General features: G+C 25.6%; 3 protein-coding genes across 3 annotated transcripts; 1 reads left to right on the top strand and 2 right to left on the bottom strand.

The window, feature by feature from the left end:
- The first annotated feature begins 551 nt into the window (after positions 1-551).
- LOC128966022 (transmembrane protein adipocyte-associated 1 homolog) lies at positions 552-3078 on the top strand. The gene is made up of 4 exons (XM_054312823.1): positions 552-1004; positions 1281-1503; positions 1594-1924; positions 2491-3078. Exons 1-4 carry the CDS (start codon positions 895-897, stop codon positions 2964-2966), a joined length of 1140 nt encoding a protein of 379 aa, XP_054168798.1. The 5' UTR covers positions 552-894; the 3' UTR covers positions 2967-3078.
- Positions 3079-5006: 1928 nt separating this feature from the next.
- Positions 5007-10179, bottom strand: LOC128966128 (uncharacterized protein DDB_G0271670-like). The gene is made up of 5 exons (XM_054312942.1): positions 10127-10179; positions 7166-7402; positions 6756-6982; positions 6306-6680; positions 5007-5035 (listed from the first exon to the last, which is right to left on the bottom strand). The coding sequence occupies exons 1-5, from the start codon at positions 10177-10179 to the stop codon at positions 5007-5009; spliced, it is 921 nt and encodes a 306-aa protein (XP_054168917.1).
- An 846-nt stretch (positions 10180-11025) lies between these two features.
- On the bottom strand, positions 11026-16627 carry LOC128966008 (serine/threonine-protein kinase WNK-like). Its single transcript, XM_054312806.1, has 3 exons — positions 14303-16627; positions 12771-13012; positions 11026-12554 (listed from the first exon to the last, which is right to left on the bottom strand). The coding sequence occupies exons 1-3, from the start codon at positions 16208-16210 to the stop codon at positions 11351-11353; spliced, it is 3354 nt and encodes a 1117-aa protein (XP_054168781.1). The 5' UTR covers positions 16211-16627; the 3' UTR covers positions 11026-11350.
- Positions 16628-21107: the final 4480 nt, after the last annotated feature.

Consider the following 21107-nt stretch of genomic DNA (forward strand, 5'->3'; position numbering starts at 1 on the left):
TATTAATTAAATTATTTTTATAATCTAGTTTTTAATGATTTCATAACTATTATTTTATGCATTTTTATAATTACACAGTTACTAAAATACATTACCTATAAATAAAAATTAAAATGTTTTAAATAATTAGATCACATTTTTCAGTCAAATTTAATTTTAATATTTTAGTTAGAAAAGAATTATTTAAAATAATACTTAAAACAGATTTCAAAACAAATAACAAAATAAATATTAAGTGTTAATAATTTGCAGGATGATTATTAATTATTAATAATAAAGCTACATTAAATTTCCTGATAACGTTACACCAACCGTCAATTTTTTTGTTAATTTTTAATTGCATTAAATTATCAGAAAATTAAATATTTAAGACACTTTAATATTTATTTATTATATGGTGTAATAATAATTTAATTTTTGAAACAAATTAAGTTAATTAATTAATTAATATATTACTGTATTAGTTGTTAGGTTTTATTGTACCCACTCCTATACTGCATAAATAGAAATGTTTACTGTATATGACTTATTATTAATATTACTGTATATTAAAAACAATGGTTTTTATGTAAACATTGTTTTTGTTTTGTTTTGTTTTTTTTTGTTTTTTTTGGTTATTAATCGCACAGTCATTATCTGCCACTTAAACTAAATTTGTTTTAAACAAATAGGTGTTAATTATTATTATTATTATTAGATGATATCAGTTGATCCATATATATATATATATACAGTATAGTCAACCGTACCATTGATGAAGAATTAGTGGATCAATCATATATATATGCTGAAGAAAAATTGATTGATTGATTGTCACATTTTTATTGATCCACTTTTTTGTTTGTTAACTTAACAACAAAAAAAACGGGATTTTTTTTAGTGGACACAAACATTATGGCGGACATCGTTACCATCAATAATAATGATACCAATCATACGGTGATAACCAATGCTAGCATTCATTGGTGTAAAAGGATTTTATACGAAGACATTGCAAATTCGAGGTTTGATTTTTGTTTTGTTTTAAAACATTTTTTTTTTTGGTTATTAATTATTATTATTTTTTTTTTGTCAACCAATTGGTTGATATATATATATATATACGAGTGACCCGATCGGATATAAAGTGGTCATCCATTTCTAAAATTTTTTTATTACAATCTATTGATATATAATCAATGGATTAGTTTCTGTTTAATTATTTTTAATTATTTATATTTATCTTTTAATTGATATGATTTTTCTTCATCATCTTCTTCTTCTTCGTCCTCTGGGATCAGACTTCGCTATTGGGATGCAATCATATTAGTACCGAACGTCCTGTTTATGGCATTTCTTTTGCTTCGACTGAAGACTACCAAACAAAAGCTACGACAGACAACTTCGCCAATATTTGCCACATTTTATCTACTCGTTTGGATCAATGTCATCACAAGTCTGTTGCGATGTATTATCTCAATGCTAATCAATGTTACCTCACCTGCCGGTGATATTACCGATAAAGTAATTAATTAATTAATTTTTTTTTTTGGTGACAATTATAAGACTAAAAAAACTATTCAATTGATCTTATCATTTGATCCCTCGGTTCAGGTATTCTGGGTTATCGTTCGGTTCTTTCTATTGTCAACCGAAACATCAGTACTGGTGTTTGGCTTAGCCTTTGGCCATCTGGACTCACAGACATCCATCCGACGGGTACTGTTGGTTACGTCGTTCATATCTCTGGCCTACAGTATATGTCAGGGATGTCTGGAGATTATATCACCCGATGAATCGTTTTATATTGAAGAACAAGAATACTATCTGTTCAGTCACGGAGGAATGATATTCTGGTTTTGTACGTGTCTTATATTTGCCATCGTCTATATTGCAGTGTTTCTGTTACCGTGGACTCCATGCCGACAGCGGATACCACTTCCGAGTAATTGAATTAACAATTTTTTTAATTATTTATTTTTAAAAAAAATTATTTTTCAAAAGACATTTATATCTTATATATAAATATCTATAAATTATTCTTATCTTTATTTCCTCTCATTTTTTGAAAATAATTTTTTGTTTGTTTATTTTGTACAATATATTGCATACAATTTATTTTTATTTTTTTATTACAAGAAAAAAATTTGACAAAAATTTTATTTTCAAAAAAAACATTTCAGATATTAATCAGATATATATATATATATATATATATATATATATATAAAGCTCATACAAATCATAAGTTTTGTGACTAAACAAAAAAAACTTTTTTTTAGGAAACAAATGTATTTTTATAAATAAATCTTATTTATTCAGTATATAAATTAAAGTAGCAGTTAATTAAGCAAATAATTGTTTGCAAATTAATTAATAATGAGTAGTAGTAGTAGTAGTAGTAGCTATAGTTGTGATGTCTAATAAAGTATATGTAGTGATGATATTTGATAACCAATTAATTAATTTTTTGTTTTGTTTTTTTTGAATAATTTATATATAAAACAATAGGCAAACAATCGTTTTATATCTATACGTTGATACTGTCGATACTGAATCTGATCCAAGCCATCGGTAGTTCATTGTTCTTCAATGGACACATAGCCGGCCTATGTATGGTCGACGTCACTACTTATATCTATTTCACATTATTCACACCATTGGTCTTCTGGACGTTTTTGGCTCAGTTCTTCTCTCAGCGACAATCGGTGATAATGTTCTCATATAAGCCGCAATTGGACGACAATATCGACGAGACGGCCAACGATAGCAACGGTATCGGCGGCAATGATGTCTACGATGATGATGGATGTCGTCATCAATTACCTCATCAGTTGTCGTGTTCGTCGCTAAGAACCGATTCAGACTTTGTCTATCAGCGGAGTAATAATAATAATAATAATAGTGATAACAGTCGGCTGTATGAGAGCACTCAGTTTACGACGTCAAGTACCAGTTCATCGGTGGTCACACACGCCGACGGATAGCAACAACAAAATCACAGTCCAAGCAAAATGATAACACATTTTTGAAAATTAAATTATTTTTTTGTTTGTTTGTTTCGATTCAAATGTATATATAATTTATATAAATTTTTTGTTGGTTTGATGTAAATATTATCGATATATTTATGTATACAATATTCATGATATAATATATTATAAATTAATATAATATAAATGTTTTTTTTTGTTATTAAGTTATTATTAATGTATTTGATTAAAAAAAAAGTTTTTAAACAATCAAATTTTAAACCTATTGTAAATTTAAATTATTTTTGTTTTGTTTTTTTAAAGTAATTAAATAATTAACACTATTATTATTATTTATTATTAAGTAATTAATTTTTAAAAAAAAATGTTAACTAATGGTTTATTAAAATTAATTAATACATAAAAAATATGAGTGATATAAGCATTTATTATAAATATAGGGATAATTAAGATAAATAATTTAATAATAATACTGTAATAAAAATAATACCGTAATTAAATTACTATTATTTAAATTATATTAAAAATTTGAAAATAATAAAATAATGGCTAATACCAATGTGTGTAATTTTCAAACATATTATTATTTTAAAAAATAAATAAATATATTTATATAAACATTTTCTAAACTAAAATTAGTAAATAAAAATATCATTATTTTAATTACTAAATTAAATTGAAATTATTATTTAACTGTAATTTTTTTTTAATTATATATAAAAGATTTTTTTAGAGTAGAAAATTTTTTTGAATCATTGCCTTAAAAATATATTGTCAAAAAAATGTTATCATGGTAGTTTGACACAAATAGATAGATAGATAAATGTCCATGGTGATATCGATAAAGTAATTCAAATTTTATTTAAAGATTATTATTATTATTATTTTTGGTAACAAATTTTAAACTACAAAAACTTATTGATCTCTGTATTTGATCCACGAATACCAGTAAATGAATTAACAAATTATATATATTTTTTTGAACTTATTTTTTTCATTTATTTATAAGACATTTATACAGTAAATCAATAATAATATATAAATATATCTATAAATTAATATTACATTTCTTGTCTTTATTCTTCTGATTTATTTTTCCTCAATTTTATTTAAAAAAACTTTTTGTTATGTTTGTACAAATATATTGCATACAATTTATTTATATATTTTTTTATTGTTACAAAATAAGACAAATTATTTTTAATTTTAAAAAATCAATCAATTAATTAACACTTTTTCTAATAATAATAATAATAATAATAATCGTCAGACATATGGACAGTTCATACAACACACAAATCCATGTGTTTGTGACACAAATCCATTGATAGAAAAATCAATTTTTTTATATTTATATATTACATAATTTATACTACTATTAGTTAGTTAGTGTGCTTTTAAGTTATATATAAAAAAGTTTAGGCAAAAAAAATCTAATTATTTTTTTTATATAATAAAAGTATACAATAATTTATGTATATATAATATACAGTTTATTATATAATATAAGATCTTATAGTATATATAAAATAATAATAATATTAATAATAATATACAGAATTGCATAAAATAAGGTATCATTCAATCGATACATTTGTTTTGCACTTCGGGACCAATTAATTGGTTTTTATTAATTAATTAATTATTTCCATATGTCTAATGCATATCACTATCTCTCTATCAATCAATTACTCTCTCTCTCTCTCTCTCTCTCTCTCTTAAAGTATATGTGTGGTAATGATTATTATATTTAGTTAATAATATAAATCATAACTTATATATATATTGAATATATTAAAATTATCAATTAATTAAGCAAATAATTGTTTGGACATTAATTAAATGAGTAGTAGTTGTTGTAGTAGTAGTAGTGGTAGATCTAGTTGTTGTTGTGTTGATAGTGTCTTATAGATGTAATGATGATATTTGATAACCAATTAATAATAATTTTATTGTTTTTGTTTTTTGAATGATATATAAATAAAACAATAGGCAAACAATCGTTTTATATGTATGTATGCATTGATACTATCGTTACTGAATCTGATCCAAGCCATCGGGTTCTGTTGATTGTTCATCAAATGGATACATAACTTATTCACACTTTATATTCACACCATTGGTCTTCTGGAGACAGGTTTTCTTGGCTTTCAGTTCTTCATCTCTTTCAATGACAATCAGTTGTATAATGTTTTCATATATATATATATATAAACCACAATTGGATGATATCGGCCAACAATAGCAATAGGTATCGATGATGGATGTGGTCATCAATTTAACCCATCAGTTGTCGTCGTGTTTATCATTTTTAATAACCGATTCAAGACTTTCAGTCTATCAGCGAAATAATAATAATAATAATAATACAGATAACAGTCGACTGTATGATATAACTAAGTTTAGGGTCAGTGCCGGCTCATCATCGATGGTCACACACCCGACGGATAGCAATATACAGTATATATATATATATATTACATATAAAAATCACAGTCCAAGCAAAATGATAACACATTTTAGTGTTTGTTTCGTGTTTTTTGTGTGAAAATGTTTTATATAATTTAAATAATTTTTTTTTTGATGTAAATATCATCGATGTATTTATGTACACAATATTTATATACCGTAATATAATATCATATAAATGTCTTATTTTGTTAATGTATTGATTAAAAAAGTTTTTAAAATAATTTTAAACATAATGTTTGCTTTCTGTTAAAACTATTAAAAAAAATAACTGGGATTTAAATTAGTTTTTTTTGTTTTTTAAAATTAATAAATAATTTACATTATTATTATTAAGTAATTAATAAAAAAAATTAACTAATGGGTTATTAAAATTATAATTAATAAAAAAAATTGGGTGATATAAGCATTTATTATATATATATATAAATATAGGGATAATTAAGACAAATAATTTAATAATAATTAAAAAAAAAATTAAATGACAACTAGTTTTTTGTGTAGAAAATAAAAAAAGGCATTAAGTTTTGACCAGAAATAAAATAATTATTTTAAAAATAAAAATCAAACAATTTTATGAACAATCAATAAATTAATTAATTAATTAAAAAAAAGCTTCAATTTTGTTGTTGTTGTAAGGCTTTCATCAATAATAATAATAATAATAAAAACATTGTACTAAAAAATATAGTAATAATAATAATAATAAATGTATTTACAATACGAGTGATAATAATAATAATAATTATAATAAAAGTGTTGTTTTTGTCTTAAGCTTTACATATAATATACAGGAATGGCATTACTTTTTTGTTGTTAATATTGTTGTCTTATTATTAGTATTTTTATTATTAATGGCATAACTAATAGCATTATTATTATTATTATTAGTCGATGAACTACTATTGGATGCATTGGATCCGCTACTGCTTGTAGTATAATAAGCACCCGAATCGCTACAAGTGGTCGATATACTAGTAGTTGTAGTTGTAGTGGTGTTGGCGGTAGTGGTCGGCGACGGTGTTGTTGCTGTTGCTATCGATGGTGTGGTTATCGTCGTTGTTGTAGACATTGAATCAATCTTTAGTACGGAAGGCATCGATGAAACTATTGGCGTATTCTTCTTCTTCTTATTATTCTTATAGATGATACCCAATGTGGATGTCGATGACGACGAGGTCGACGAAGAGTCGTCACCGACAACTGGTATGACGACATCAGCCGCCGATGATTTGTCATCTGATAATCTAATCTTCTGGTTAGTCAAACACCAGTACTTCGGTGACAACTATCATTCTGCATTACTATCAATACAACTACAGCTCGACGAACGTCTTATTAATAATTGTTGTTGAGTTTCAGTTAGTGATAGTTGATTACCACCACCACTACTGTTGTTGTTGACATTAATATCACATCCCGTTCCCGATGATGCCGATGATGAAGACGATGGCTGTGTGCCATCATTGGTACTATAAGATGAAGAAGTGGGACAAACATTGTTTAGCTTATTGTTAAGCTCTTCCATATGCAGATCATCGCTGTTAAGGGTATTATTAATGGTATTATTATTGGTATTATTTGTAGTATTATTTGTATTATTATTATTAATGGTATTATTAATAATATTATTGTTATTAATATTATTATTATTATTATTATTATTATTATTATTATTAACAATCAGTGCTTTAGGATTCAGGTTTTGAACCAATTTTTTATACAACTCATCATTTAATTGGTTTGTCGTCGATATACATGTACTGCTGGTTTGACTTTCATTATTTGGAGAACTGGGAGACGTTGTTGGACTCTGAGGTCGATGAGCTTCCTGTGCGACGCTCAGTGTTGTCGATGATGTCTCCGATTGGGAACTACTATTTGTTTTGTCATCGTTTGAAATGTTTTCATTACTCAAGTGATGCTTTTTCAGGAAAAACAGATTCAATTCGTGGAAATGTCTGAAAGAATTTTTGAATTTCGAGTTTTGAAAGAATTTTTGAATTTCGAGTTTTGAAAGAATTTTTGAATTTCGAGATTTTGAAAGAATTTTTTGAATTTCGAGATTTGAAAGAATTTTTGAATTTCGAGATTTGAAAGAATTTTTGAATTTCGAGTTTTGAAAGAATTTTTGAATTTCGAGTTTTGAAAGAATTTTTGAATTTCGAGATTTGAAAGAATTTTTGAATTTCGAGTTTTGAAAGAATTTTTGAATTTCGAATTTTGAAAGAATTTTTGAATTTCGAGATTTTGAAAGAATTTTTTGAATTTCGAGATTTGAAAGAATTTTTGAATTTCGAGATTTGAAAGAATTTTTGAATTTCGAGTTTTGAAAGAATTTTTGAATTTCGAATTTTGAAAGAATTTTTGAATTTCGAGTTTTGAAAGAATTTTTGAATTTCGAGTTTTGAAAGAATTTTTGAATTTCGAGTTTTGAAAGAATTTTTGAATTTCGAATTTTGAAAGAATTTTTTGAATTTCGAGATTTGAAAGAATTTTTGAATTTCGAGTTTTGAAAGAATTTTTGAATTTCGAATTTTGAAAGAATTTTTGAATTTCGAGTTTTGAAAGAATTTTTGAATTTCGAGTTTTGAAAGAATTTTTGAATTTCGAGTTTTGAAAGAATCTTTGAATTTCGAATTTTGAAAGAATTTTTTGAATTTCGAGTTTTGAAAGAATTTTTTAATTTCGAGTTTATAAAATTTAAAATTTTCTACTTAGTTAATATCAAATTTGATTTAATATCAAATTTGAATTAATATCGGATTTGAATTAATATCGAATTTGAATTAATATCGAATTTGAATTAACATCGAATTTGAATTAACATCGAATTTGAATTAACATCGAATTTGAATTAACATCGAATTTGAATTAACATCGAATTTGAATTAACATCGAATTTGAATTAACATCGAATTTGAATTAACATCGAATTTGAATTAACATCGAATTTGAATTAACATCGAATTTGAATTAACATCGAATTTGAATTAACATCGAATTTGAATTAACATCGAATTTGAATTAACATCGAATTTGATATCTTGAATTCCGAAAACTTTCTCATTTTAAATGTATTCTGTAATTATCTTAAAGAATCTTAAATATCATTTTAATAATTTATTGAATGATATTGAACTGATTTTAATACAATTTTGAAAATGATTAAAAAACATAATTGAATCTTTATATAATTTTAAGTTATTTTAAATTACTTTTTATATCAACTAAAAATGACATCGATATTAATTATTAATAATTTCGATATGATGTTAAAATGTTTTATTTAAGATAAAGTAATTTTTTGTTAGTTAATTCTATTAATTTTTGTGAATTTTAAATTTTCTTTTAGAATTTTAAATATTAGTTATTTTTTGTGACCAAAATTTATTGATCACTGTATTTGATCCATGAATACCAGTTTCCAGTAAATGAATTAACAAATTATATATATATTTTTTGAAATTATTTTTTCATTTATTTATAAGACATTTATACAGTAAATCAATAATAATATATAAATATATCTATAAATTAATATTACATTTCTTGTCTTTATTCCTCTCATTTATTTTTCCTCAATTTTATTTAAAAAAAACTTTTTGTTATGTTTGTACAAATATATTGCATACAATTTATTTATATATTTTTTTATTGTTACAAAATAAGACAAATTATTTTTAATTTTAAAAAATCAATCAATTAATTAACACTTTTTTCTAATAATAATAATAATAATAATCGTCAGACATATGGACAGTTCATACAACACACAAATCCATGTGTTTGTCACACAAATCCATTGATAGAAAAATCAATTTTTTTATATTTATATATTACATAATTTATACTACTATTAGTTAGTTAGTGTGCTTTTAAGTTATATATAAAAAAGTTTAGGCAAAAAAAATCTAATTATTTTTTTTATATAATAAAAGTATACAATAATTTATGTATATATAATATACAGCTTATTATATAATATAAGATCTTATAGTATATATAAAATAATAATAATATTAATAATAATATACAGAATTGCATAAAATAAGGTATCATTCAATCGATACATTTGTTTTGCACTTCGGGACCAATTAATTGGTTTTTATTAATTAATTAATTATTTCCATATGTCTAATGCATATCACTATCTCTCTATCAATCAATTATTCTCTCTCTCTCTCTCTCTCTCTCTCTCTCTCTCTCTCTCTCTCTCTCTCTCTCTCTCTCTCTCTCTCTCTCTATCTCTCTCTCTCTCTCTCTCTCTCTCTCTCTCTCTCTCTCTCTCTCTCTCTCTCTCTCTCTCTCTCTCTCTCTCTCTCTCTCTCTCTCTCTCTCTCTTAAAGTATATGTGTGGTAATGACTATTATATTTAGTTAATAATATAAATCATAACTTATATATAATATTTTATAAAATTATATATATATATATTGAATATATTAAAATTATCAATTAATTAAGCAAATAATTGTTTGCACATTAATTAAATGAGTAGTAGTTGTTGTAGTAGTAGTAGTGGTAGATCTAGTTGTTGTTGTTGTGTTGATAGTGTCTTATAGATGTAATGATGATATTTGATAACCAATTAATAATAATTTTATTGTTTTTGAATGATATATAAATAAAACAATAGGCAAACAATCGTTTTATATGTATGTATGCATTGATACTATCGTTACTGAATCTGATCCAAGCCATCGGGTTCTGTTGATTGTTCATCAAATGGATACATAACTTATTCACACTTTATATTCACACCATTGATCTTCTGGAGTTGTTTTCCATGGCTTTCAGTTCTTCATCTCTTTCAATGACAATCAGTTGTATAATGTTTTCATATATATATATAAACCACAATTGGATGACAATATATGGATGATATCGGCCAACGATAGCAATAGGTATCGATGATGGATGTGGTCATCAATTTAACCCATCAGTTGTCGTCGTGTTTATCATTTTTAACAACCGATTCAAGACTTTCAGTCTATCAGCGAAATAATAATAATAATAATAATAGTGATAACAGTCGACTGTATGATATAACTAAGTTTAGGGTCAGTGCCGGCTCATCATCGATGGTCACACACCCGACGGATAGCAATATACAGTATATATATATATATTACATATAAAAATCACAGTCCAAGCAAAATGATAACACATTTTAGTGTTTGTTTCGTGTTTTTTGTGTGAAAATGTTTTATATAATTTAAATAAATTTTTTTTTTTTGATGTAAATATCATCGATGTATTTATGTACACAATATTTATATACCGTAATATAATATCATATAAATGTCTTATTTTGTTATTGTATTGATTAAAAAAATTTTTAAAATAATTTTAAACATAATGTTTGCTTTCTGTTAAAACTATTAAAAAAAATAACTGGGATTTAAATTAGTTTTTTTTTGTTTTTTAAAATTAATAAATAATTTACATTATTATTATTAAGTAATTAATAAAAAAAATTAACTAATGGGTTATTAAAATTATAATTAATAAAAAAAATTGGGTGATATAAGCATTTATTATATATATATAAATATAGGGATAATTAAGACAAATAATTTAATAATAATAATAATTAAAAAAAAATTAAATGACAACTAGTTTTTTGTGTAGAAAATAAAAAAAGGCATTAAGTTTTGACCAGAAATAAAAATCAAACAATTTTATGAACAATCAATAAATTAATTAATTAAAAAAAAGCTTCAATTTTGTTGTTGTTGTAAGGCTTTCATCAATAATAATAATAATAATAAAAACATTGTACTAAAAAATATAGTAATAATAATTATAAATGTATTTACAATACGAGTGATAATTATAATAATAATTATTGTAATAAAAGTGTTGTTTTTTGTCTTAAGCTTTACATATAATATACAGGAATGGCATTACTTTTTTGTTGTTAATATTGTTGTCTTATTATTAGTATTTTTATTATTAATGGCATAACTAATAGCATTATTATTATTATTATTATTATTATTATTATTAGTCGATGAACTACTATTGGATGCATTGGATCCGCTACTGCTTGTAGTATAATAAGCACCCGAATCGCTACAAGTGGTCGATATACTAGTAGTAGTAGTAGTAGTGGTGGTGTTGGCGGTAGTGGTCGGCGACGGTGTTGTTGCTGTTGTTGCTATCGATGGTGTGGTTATCGTCGTTGTTGTAGACATTGAATCAATCTTTAGTACGGAAGGCATCGATGAAACTATTGGCGTATTCTTCTTCTTATTATTCTTCTTATAGATGATACCCAATGTGGATGACGACGATGACGATGACTGGTCACCGACAACTGGTATGACGACATCAGCCGCCGATGATTTGTCATCTGATAATCTAATCTTCTGGTTAGTCAAACACCAGTATTTCGGTGACAATAGTTCTGCATTACTATCAATACAACTACAGCTCGACGAACGTCTTATTAATAATTGTTGTTGAGTTTCAGTTAGTGATAGTTGATTACCACCACCACTACTGTTGTTGTTGGCATTGTTGTTGTTGTTGACATTAATATCACATCCCGTTCCCGATGATGCCGATGATGAAGACGATGGCTGTGTGCCATCATTGGTACTATAAGATGAAGAAGTGGGACAAACATTGTTTAGCTTATTGTTAAGCTCTTCCATATGCAGATCATCGCTGTTAAGGGTATTATTAATGGTATTATTATTGGTATTATTTGTAGTATTATTTGTATTATTATTATTAATGGTATTATTAATAATATTATTGTTATTAATATTATTATTATTATTATTATTAACAATCAGTGCTTTAGGATTCAGGTTTTGAACCAATTTTTTATACAACTCATCATTTAATTGGTTTGTCGTCGATATACATGTACTGCTGGTTTGACTTTCATTATTTGGAGAACTGGGAGACGTTGTTGGACTCTGAGGTCGATGAGCTTCCTGTGCGACGCTCAGTGTTGTCGATGATGTCTCCGATTGGGAACTACTATTTGTTTTGTCATCGTTTGAAATGTTTTCATTACTCAAGTGATGCTTTTTCAGGAAAAACAGATTCAATTCGTGGAAATGTCTTTCCTCTAACTCTCGTCTCTCTCTTTCGTGTCTAATAAGAAAAAAAAATACCAGAAAAGAAAAATTACAACAAAAATAATAATAATAATAAATACATTCATTTAAAAAAAACATAGTCGTTATGCAAGTCATCTCAACCATTAAATCACTGCTTATATATCATAAATAATTTCATTTTAAGTAATAATAAATTGTTTTTTATGTTTCTCACTATACATAAGCTCAGCTCAGCGCTCATATACCGTACCTCTCGATAATAGCGGTAAATACATCATCGACTCTGGCGTTTGTTATTTTTTCTGCGTGTTTGTACTGTTGTTTCAGTTTCTGTATTAACTCAAACTTTGTCGACTTTTGCTGATTAGTTGCCGACTGTTGCTGTTGGAGGAGATATTGTTGCCGATCTTTAAGCAATACGGAGATATTATTGCGGATCAATTGGGCCACCACTCGGACATCGTCTTCCGTACTCAGAAAGCCTGTTTCAACCTATTTATATATATATGTGTTGTTGGGGTTGTTTAAGGGGGTGGTGAGTTGAGAGGGGGGTTCACAACACAATGGAAGAGTAAAAAAAGGCGTCTCATTAATATTAAATATATATTTTTTAAAAAACAAATTATTTAACAAACTTAAGGTTACACTGACTTAAGTAAGTGTGCTGTCGTCTACCCCTTAAAAAACTAGTATTTTATTATATATATATATATATATATATATATATATATATTATGTCTGCAATCCCTTTACACTTAACAGAAAAAAAATAATTAAAATATACAGTAAAAAAACTACAGTAAATGTTTTGATTCATTGACTTCAAAAAATGTGTACTGTCTGAGTGTACAGTAAACTAATAATAATAATAATATTGAAGTCAATGGCTTACAGCTATATATTTTACCCGTTTTTATGCTTATATATGCATTTTAATAGCAATATATATATATAATAAAAAACAATAATCTTAATATTATAATCAAATCTAACTAAACTTAACAAACAAATAAATAAAAAATATAGCTATAATAGCAGTAATATTTTTTTAAATACAGTAATACTAATTTAATTGATGACTATTAATAACTGGGGAATCAAAATAAAATAAAATAAAAAATGATATATAAGTATACTATAAATCTAAGTCAAGATTGTCGGCTAATTGTGAGCACACACTCACTCACTCACTGTAAAGCCATGGATATTAGGCAGCAGTGATGGGTTCGGGGCATTGAATTTATAAATAAATATACAATTTATAGTTTCATTAGAGAGAGAGAGAGAGAGAGAGAGAGAGAGAGAGAGAGAGAGAGAGAGAGGAAGAGAGAGATAAGGAAGGAAAGATATATATATATATACAGTATATATTAGAGAGAGAGAGAGAGAGAGAGAGAGAGAGAGAGAGAGAGAGAGAGAGAGAGAGAGAGACTATACATATTTAAAAAAAGAGTCTATAATTAGACCAAACGAGAGAATAAGTGAAGTGATTATCATTATTATTGCGAAATCAATGCCAAATCAAAAATACTAATAATATTTAAAAGGAGAGAAAAAAAACAAAACTAGACTAACGATGGTGTGGTGTGTAATCTGTGTGTCCCCGATATACTGTGTATTTATTATTATTATTAATTTTTTTAAGTTAATAATAATAATACCCTACTATTGAAGGACTGGTATTACTTGATATTAGGAAGTAATAGTAGTGTAACACAAATATATATTAATAATATTGAAGACAATTATACATAAATTAAAAAAAATTGTTTTTCAACTGACCAGAGCTTTGGCCACATCATCGACGGAATCGTTGTCGATATCGAAGTAGAACTGAAGGGCTTCGTTCTCCTTATGTTTTCGTTTCTTAGCGTCGGTTACGCGAAGTCTGAGCTCGACTTTTGAGTCACAATTGGATACACTTTGATCCCGATCGCAAAATTCAATCTTAAAACCGGTATCTTCTTCGAAAAAATCATGTTTCAGCAGATCCTTCACTGTAGGTCTGTCCTCTTTCTTCACTTGTATACACATTTCGATGATCTGTTTGACTTCCGGTGTTTCGACTTTTGTTATACTTAACGGCGGCGTACCCGACGATACTTTCTTGTAGATCTGTGCCGGTCCAACACATTCGGAATAGGGATACTCACCGGTAGCCATCTCCAGCAGACACATACCGAACGCATAGACATCCACTGATTCGTCGTAGTGTTCGTCATACATTTCGGGTGCCATAAATTCGGGTGTACCGATAATACTTTTGGCAAACGATCGGTTTTTCAAAGTGGCCAAACCCAAGTCGCCAATCTTAACCGATCCAGTAGTTCCCGTAATGAATATATTATCGCATTTCAGATCGCGATGTATTATCGGCGGCGTACGCGAGTGTAGAAAATTCAGACCTTTCAGTATCTGTCGGCACCAGCTTTTCAGTACTTTTTGATTGATTTTTTTGAATCGTTTCAAATAGGTTTTCAACGTTCCGGAAGTCATCAGTTCGGTAATCAAAACAAGATATTTACGTTTCGGTGTATTTACTTCCCAGTAGTCGAAAAAGCGGACAATATTTGAATGTTGTAAACCTTTCAACATTTCCACTTCTTCGCGAAATCGTTGCCTCTCGTTCTTGTTGAGCCGTTCCTGTAGTTCACACCAGGCAACAGCTACACCATCCCGCGAGTCCAGGCCTTTGTAGACGGTTTTGAACGATCCGCGACCAATCTCTTCAAATTTTAGCCACCGATCATCGGGAGACGAGTCCTGTGCCGTTTCGGCCGCCTCGTCCGGTGTTTCTTCGGTCTCCTCTGTCTCTTCCTTGTCCTCTTTGTTGGCCACCACCACCACCGCTGCCACCTCCTCGGTGTTGCTGATGACGGCAGTGTTGTTGTTGTCGCCGCCGCTGATGTTGTTATTGTTGCCATTGTTGACACTATTGTTATCGACACTATGATTAGTCAGCAGTTCTTCTTCTACTACTTCTTCTTCTTGTTTGTGGTGGACATGACTTTGTTGTTGTTGTTGAGCATCACTTTTAACAATTGTTAAATCATTGTTAATAATATTATCACATAAATTGGTCTCATTAGTAGCATCGATGGTATTTAGTTTACGAATAATGAATTTATTGTTTCTGATGATATGATGATCACTATTGTTATCACTAATAATATTATTAATAGTAGTGTTCTTCATGTTGTTCTTGTCGTCGATGAGATGAATGTCATTAAACAGCGGCGATGACGACGACGACGACTGATTTGTGTCACCGTTTGTCATGCCATTGGTATTACCGTTGGCCACCACTGTGTTATTGTCGGTAGTGGCGGCGGCGATGGCGGACGACACTAGCGGAACCATATCGGACGCCGAATTAGTCAATTGTACGGCTGGTTGTTGGCCACTACTGTCACCACCACTACTACCGAAAGTGCTGCTACTGTTGCCGCCTATGATGACTATGTCCTCCTTTACCTGACTATCACTATTAACTAAACAATTATGTTGTTGTTGTTGACCACTGCTGTCGCCGATTTGTTTGTCATTAGAGATAATATTAGTCCGTTTGTGGTCACTATTGTCCTCCTCTTTCTCCAATCGGTTATTGTGGTTACAATGGTTTGTTGGTGTAGTTGTTGTTGTTGTCGTTGATGATGATGTCTGGTTGTTTGAGCACACATTTTGTGACATTTGTTGTCAACACTGGTATTGTTGTCGTTGTTGTTGTTGTTTTGATAATTCAATCGCAATGTCTTTAACGATATTATTAGCCATCAATTGTCTGCAGATTTATTTTTTTTCAAACCATCAATTGATTATCACTTCCTTGTCGATGATGTGTGTGTGTGTGTCTAGTGATGGTTAGTGGTATTCAAATCGGATGATGACAACAACAAATCAATTGGTGGATCAATTGGTGGATCAATTGGTGGATCAATTGGCGGATCAATTAACAGATCAATTCAATGGTTATATCATATATATTGTTTGACTCACAGATAGTCAGTCTCTGAAGCAATCAATCAGTCAGTGATGTTGTTGTGTATACACTGTGTGTTTGAGTGTATGTGTTGTATACAATCAAATGCTTTATAATATGCTTAATATATATGTATTGTTATATATATATATATATATTGAGTCACATATACACTACATATACATACAGTACAGACAGTACTAAAAGTATGTATTATTATATTAAATGACTTGTAATTCTCTCTGCAATTGTGTTGTGTTGTGTTGTGTGTGTAGTACTACTACTACTATACCTCTCTCTCTCACAGTCAGTCAGTCATCTCTCTCTCTCTCTCTCTCTCTCTGAAAATGTGTGTAGTATTTGGTGCGCATTCTTACGCATCAATTCTACTACTACTGTATAGTTGTATATTATAGTTGTTATACTAATATAGAATTGCCAACTGTCCAGTTAGTTCACTGGAAATAATATTAATAATAATAATAATAATTAATATTTTTATGCATGTATTTCTATAGTATTGGTGGAAATAATAATTATTAATAAAATAATAAAACAATTTTGTTAAATTAAATAATTAATTATAATTAGTAGAATAATTTTAATATTATAATATATATGTATAGTAATTGTATAGAATATAATTGATTTTTTTATTGTGTGTGTGTGTGTGTGGAAATTAAATAATTTTTTAATTTTTTTTAAAAGTCATTTAAATTAATATTTTGCATTTTTTCCAACTATTATTATTATTATTTTTATGCTGATTGATGTTATGATGACATAATAAATAATTACAACAAAAAATAAAATAAAATGAAATTCTAAATTTTAAGAAGAAATTACACTTTAATATTGAAATCTGTAAACAATTACTAATTAAAAAAAATATGAAAAATAATTTTTTTTCTGGGAACGGGGGGAGGAAAATATTTTTTAAAAAATAAAAAGGGGTATAAAATCCTCTATTTCAACAAATATATGATTCAGCTATTCTACTACTACTAGGCAATACTAGTTGTTACTACTATTTACTACAGTTAACACTCTATACAGTGTACATGATTATATAAGTTTTTATTAAAATATTTAAAAAAAATATGTACAGTTTATAATACACATTGATACATAGTACTACATCTACATTGTTTTAAACATGTTCAACCCACTTGGGTGAGTGGGTGGGTGGGTAGGTATTTATTTATGACACGCTAAAAAACGTAATTTATGATAATATATTATTATTATTATTATTATTATTATTCTAGGTGGGTGAGCATGCTAAAAAATTCCAAAATTTATATAACATTTATTACTTAAATTAATTGTTTTTTTTTTAAATAATTATAATAATTTTTTATATAAAAACTTGTTACTATTTTTTAAATTTATTTTAACATTATTTTCAATATCATTTTTAGTTTATTTTTTATAATATCAATAAAAAAATTATTTAATTATATATACAGTATATTAATATATATATATATATATATATTTTAAATATATAATATACAAAATAAAATAAATGTGGAGTTTAACCCCTGTGTACAATGTTTTATAAATATAAAAGTTTTATTAATATAACTTAATATTAAAAAGCATTTCATTAGAATTTTTTTTTGTGTTTTGTTTTATCTATAATATAAAAAGTTTTTATGATTTGCAAAAAAAAAGTTGATAAAAGTTTTTTTGTGAGTTTAATCAAAAAATAATGAAAAAAATAGTTTCCACAAATGAACTATACAATAACTTAGATATATAACAATTATTATAATAATAATAATAATAATAATAATAATAATAATAATAAACTATCATGTTATATATATTTTATAAATTATTTATTATTAGCAACTTGCTATCTTGATTTTATATTATATTATATTTTATTATTATTATAATTTCTAAAAATAGCATTTTTTTAATATAAACTTTTTAAACAAGTCTAATATGTAATAATAATTTTTTATATGTGTTATATTAATATATATATATATATCATATATCATACTTTAATTTGTTTTTTATATATTAATAAATTTAAAATTTAGTTTTTTTAGATGAGACTGGCATTTGTGATGACACACACACACTGTGTTGTTGTTGTTAAAAAAAATTTCATATGACATAACAAACCCAAATGTCAAATACTATTTTTATAATATACTAAATATTCTGTATGTATAGTCAAATATGCTGTATATATATATCTGTATATATTGTATGTTTATATTGAAACCAATATTATGCAAGACATTGACGATAATACTGTAGTTTTGTGTGTGAATAATCATTTGATTATTTTTTGAAAAACTAATGTGCAATACTTGGAAATATATATATATATATATATATATATATATATATAAATGATATCAATTAGCTGCGCGATATCAGTAATATAGCAATAGTATTGATATTTCACACACAAAAATAAAAGTTTTTTTTCGTGTTAACACTTTTGTGAAAAAAAACTTGAAAATTAATGTAAAACACTTATATTACTTGTATATATCATTTATAGATTATTATATTATAACGATATTACCAGTACATGACATATCATGTGAATATATATATCTATATATCTATTATATATAGTTTAAGTAGTTTGATATACCATTGATATATATTTAATAGCAATAGCAATAATAATAATAATAAATTACAATAACTTTTACTAGTAGTAGTAGTGGTATAAATTTATATTTTATATAATATATATAATAATAATAAATTTTAAAGGAAAAGTTTTTTTTCAATCAATTATGTAGTAGTAGTAGTTGTTGTTGTATTTAATAATATTAAAGAAAAAAGGGAACATAAAAAAAATTATTTTAATTTTTTTTTCATTCAAAATCATATCATAATACTAATTTGGTATATCATATATACTGTATATATATATATTATATATATTATACAAGTAAAATACTATTGAAAAATTAATAGTGTCATTAAAAAATAATAATAATATAAACGTAAAAATAAAATAAAAATATATATAAAAAATGATAATTATTATGGAGTGTATATTTTAGTCGCCAGTTAGACGCCCTTCTAATAAAGCAATAGTTAGAGTTTGTATATTAATATATATATAAATTATTGTATATATATAAATATATATATATTGTAATAGTCTAATGACTGGCATTTTATATATACATGTATATATATGTATATTAATTATATATATATATATAAATATGTATATGTATATACATGTAAACATATATATATATATATATATATATTAAGCACTTGTTTATTAGCACTTAATTTTTTTTTTAAATAAGTTATTTCACTCTATTTCTCTGTATACGTAATAACATATTTATATACAGTATATATGAAATTATCAGAGAGTTTGTGTGATTTTCATATAAGTAACAAACAAAATAAAAACAAACAAAAAATTATGTATAAATAATATCATCTGAAAGTCTCCTTCAAATGAAAAGAGAAACAAAAATTTTTTATTTAGTTTTTTTTCACTAAATATTTTCTGTGATATCAGATGTTTTCTGGAGTCACGAGAATATCTCTCTCTCTCTCTCTCTCTCTCTCTCTCTCTCTCTCTCTCTCTCTCTCTCTCTCTCTCTATCTATCTATCTATCTATCTATCTATGTTTCTTAGTCCTTGAATATTGAAAAATTATTACTTAAAAAAATAATTATAATAATAATACGTTAAAATAATAATAATAATAATATAAAATTTATATATTTTAACCAAACACAATTGATATTTAATATTTATTATTATTATTATAATATGAATACGTCATTTATAAAGCATTTAACTAACAATATATTTATATATATTATGATATTATTATTTTATACAAAACTTTTTTAACGACTTTACTTACAATTTAATAATTATTTTTTTTCTGCTATTTATATATATATATATATATATATATATATATATATACAGTATATTATGTAGAAAAAAATAGTACATTAGTTACTACTAAATAATAATATAATATATTTTTTTATATTAATAGCATTTGTCCAATTATGTCATAGCATAATAATTGTGTTATTATTATTTTATTATTAATAGATAGATAGATAGATACTTAGTTAGTTATTTTTAACCATTTTATATTAAATTAGATTATATAAACTTTAACATAACTATTACTTTTATGTATACAGTTATATACAGTGTATACTGAATGTCATTAAATATCAATATCAATATATATATATAATATATATTAATAATAATATAAAACCTTATATAACAATAGTAAAAAATTTTTGTCATTTGTAATATAATTTTATTATTTGTATTATAACTTAGAATAAATGCAAAATAGAAAAAAACATCCATGATAATTTTATTTACCAGAATCGACACGTTTAGGTAATAAAATAAAATATATAAATAATTGGACCAATGATTCATTTATGATAATTATAGGTTAACTGACACATAAATAATAATTAATTAAACATAATAATAATAATATTTTGTTTGCTTAATACTTGGAAATTAATTTTATATCATCATAAATATTATGTATATTAATTCAGTACATATATAACAAATTAATTATTATATAATAAAATTATCAATTGTTTAATATG

This window comes from Oppia nitens, unplaced genomic scaffold (assembly GCF_028296485.1).
Source record: "Oppia nitens isolate AA-2021 unplaced genomic scaffold, nextdenovo-longstitch-racon4-pilon3 scaffold19_pilon_pilon_pilon, whole genome shotgun sequence".
Taxonomy (NCBI): Eukaryota; Metazoa; Arthropoda; class Arachnida; order Sarcoptiformes; family Oppiidae; genus Oppia; species Oppia nitens.

Coding starts and splice junctions, on each gene's coding strand:
- LOC128966022 (XM_054312823.1), top strand. CDS start 895: ATGGCGGACATCGTTACCATCAATAATAATGATACCAATCATACGGTG. Junction 1,504..1,593: donor CCGGTGATATTACCGATAAA/GTAATTAATTAA, acceptor CCCTCGGTTCAG/GTATTCTGGGTTATCGTTCG. Junction 1,925..2,490: donor ACAGCGGATACCACTTCCGA/GTAATTGAATTA, acceptor ATAAAACAATAG/GCAAACAATCGTTTTATATC.
- LOC128966128 (XM_054312942.1), bottom strand. CDS start 10,179: ATGTATCCATTTGATGAACAATCAACAGAACCCGATGGCTTGGATCAG. Junction 7,403..10,126: donor GATGGCTTGGATCAGATTCA/GTAACGATAGTA, acceptor AAATTCTTTCAG/ACATTTCCACGAATTGAATC. Junction 5,036..6,305: donor TAATAATAATAATGCTATTA/GTTATGCCATTA, acceptor AACAATCAACAG/AACCCGATGGCTTGGATCAG.
- LOC128966008 (XM_054312806.1), bottom strand. CDS start 16,210: ATGTCACAAAATGTGTGCTCAAACAACCAGACATCATCATCAACGACA. Junction 13,013..14,302: donor ATGATGTGGCCAAAGCTCTG/GTCAGTTGAAAA, acceptor ATATATAAATAG/GTTGAAACAGGCTTTCTGAG. Junction 12,555..12,770: donor TTTACCGCTATTATCGAGAG/GTACGGTATATG, acceptor TTTTCTTATTAG/ACACGAAAGAGAGAGACGAG.